The 2,257-nt window shown below is 38.7% G+C and overlaps 1 protein-coding gene across 1 annotated transcript; it reads left to right on the top strand.

Moving 5' to 3' along the window:
* The first annotated feature begins 846 nt into the window (after positions 1-846).
* On the top strand, positions 847-1,668 carry LOC128572852 (translationally-controlled tumor protein-like). The gene has a single exon (XM_053572966.1). The coding sequence runs from the start codon at positions 936-938 to the stop codon at positions 1,452-1,454; it is 519 nt and encodes a 172-aa protein (XP_053428941.1). The 5' UTR covers positions 847-935; the 3' UTR covers positions 1,455-1,668.
* The last annotated feature ends 589 nt before the right edge of the window (positions 1,669-2,257 follow it).

Genomic DNA, 2,257 nt, shown 5'->3' with positions numbered 1-2,257 from the left:
ATTGGTACATAGCTTCCCAAGGGGAGTCCTTCAAAGGTGACATTCAGCAAATGTGATATTCAGCAATGAGTTATGTAACGCTTTTTCTAGGATAAGATCACAAACTTAATTTGCAGACATCTAGTCACAATTTTGGAAACAGGAACTTAAACAATAAGCAATACACTGCAACGTGCTTTCTTTTACTCGAGCACACCGTGTAGAGGGTAACTTAGTAAAATCGCCAGGGTACATGTAAGGTGGAATCTACTATTACCTTTTTCTCTAAATTCTAAAGAGTTTTAGCCTTGGTTGTATGTTTCTCAGCAATCTTCTTCCAGATGACATTTCTGTAGGTCAGTTTATGGCAAATAGAATTTTGCATTCCGTGCTTTATCATCTGGCTACTGTATTGGCATTGGTTTTTCCCCATGGTTTTCATGCTGCTACCTATCTCTCGTAGCACTGGAGAACTTATCTTTGTGTCCATATTGACTGCAAATAAAAACTGAAACTCAAGGGGAAAATGAGAACAATTGCTTGCTACTTTGGGGTCTCATACATTTTTTTTCTCCCATCCTTTAAAAGGAAACTAATACTTAAGAATATGGACAGGAAGCCTTGCATTTAAATAATTATTTAAATAAATTTAAATAAATATTGGTGTTCCTACCTTCTGGTGTACAAAACCTAGGCTAGGCTAAGGGATGATAGCTCTCATTTACTCTTACTCAGTAGGTAGCAATTTGAATTGGGAAGCAATTACATACAAAAATGTTGAGTAATTATATAAAAAATTAATTTCATTACATTATTCTCCCAAACTATCCCAAGGAGAGTTGGAGGAAAGAATTATTCTGGCTCCCCCCGAGCGCTGCTCCGGCTCCGCCGCGCTCGCTCCGAGCTCCGGCCTCCTGCAAAACTAGCGCCGCCGCTGTCTCCCTTCAGCCGCCATCATGATTAGCTACCGGGACCTCATCAGCCATGATGAGATGTTCTCCGACATTTACAAGATCCGAGAGATCGCAGACGGCCTATGCTTGGAGGTGGAGGGGAAGATGGTCAGTAGGACAGAGGGTAACATTGATGACTCTCTCATTGGTGGAAATGCTTCCGCTGAAGGACCTGAGGGCGAAGGTACCGAAAGCACAGTTATCACTGGTGTTGATATTGTCATGAACCATCACTTGCAGGAAACCAGCTTCACAAAAGAAGCCTACAAGAAGTACATCAAAGATTACATGAAGTCAATCAAAGGCAAACTTGAAGAACAGAGACCAGAAAGAGTAAAACCTTTTATGACAGGGGCTGCAGAACAAATCAAGCACGTCCTGGCTAATTTCAAAAACTACCAGTTCTTTATTGGTGAAAACATGAATCCAGATGGCATGGTTGCTCTCCTGGACTACCGTGAGGATGGTGTGACCCCATATATGATTTTCTTTAAGGATGGTTTAAAAATGGAAAAATGTTAACAAATTTGGCTATTACAAATTTGGATCTATCACCTGTCATCATAACTGGCTGCTGCTTGTCATCGACACAACACCAGGACTTAAGACAAACGGGACTGATGTCATCTTGAGCTCTTCATTTATTTTGACCGTGATTTATTTGGAGTGGAGGCATTGTTTTTAAGGAAAAACATGTCATGTAGGTTGTTTAAAAATAAAATGCATTTAAACTCAAAAAAAAAAAAAAAGAATTATTCTGGGCTGGAATGAGGCTTTCTAATCATTTTTCTATTGCACTGGAAGTGACTAAGTGGGGCACTCTGACTTCAGATTTTCAGAGGAAGGGTGAAAAACAGAAAGTAGGTGAGAAGTCAAAATCAGTAACAGACAAAAGACAGATGTTGGGAAAGGGGATATCTTACAAAAGAGAGATGTAGGGAAAGGGGACAGGCAAAAGAGAGATGTCTGGAAAATGGGAGCACAGGGATGATAAGGGTGGGCAAAAACAGCAAAAAAGAATTACCTCAAAAAAACTGAGTGTCAGATTCAAAAAGAGTTTTAAAAAATGTTTTATTCTCTCTCTTTGTCTGTGTCTCTCTCTCTTTATCTGTTGATACATGTGGGAAAATACTTATTTGCAGAAAAAGTGAAGCCATATGGCCAAACTAAAGCTCATAGGAAAGGAATATTTTAAGCTCCATTGGACTAGCAAGAATAGATTCATGACGGTAATTAAACAAATAACAATAATAATAACAGCTCCGTTAGCAATGTAAATTTTATTTTTTAGAAGTATTCAGTTTAGCTTTTAAAACAATAAAAAA

This window comes from Nycticebus coucang, chromosome 20 (genome assembly GCF_027406575.1).
Source record: "Nycticebus coucang isolate mNycCou1 chromosome 20, mNycCou1.pri, whole genome shotgun sequence".
Classification (NCBI taxonomy): domain Eukaryota; kingdom Metazoa; phylum Chordata; class Mammalia; order Primates; family Lorisidae; genus Nycticebus; species Nycticebus coucang.
Note: the sequence above shows the minus strand (reverse complement) of the source record. Positions and strands in the feature narration are given on the sequence as shown.

Coding starts and splice junctions, on each gene's coding strand:
- LOC128572852 (XM_053572966.1), top strand. CDS start 936: ATGATTAGCTACCGGGACCTCATCAGCCATGATGAGATGTTCTCCGAC.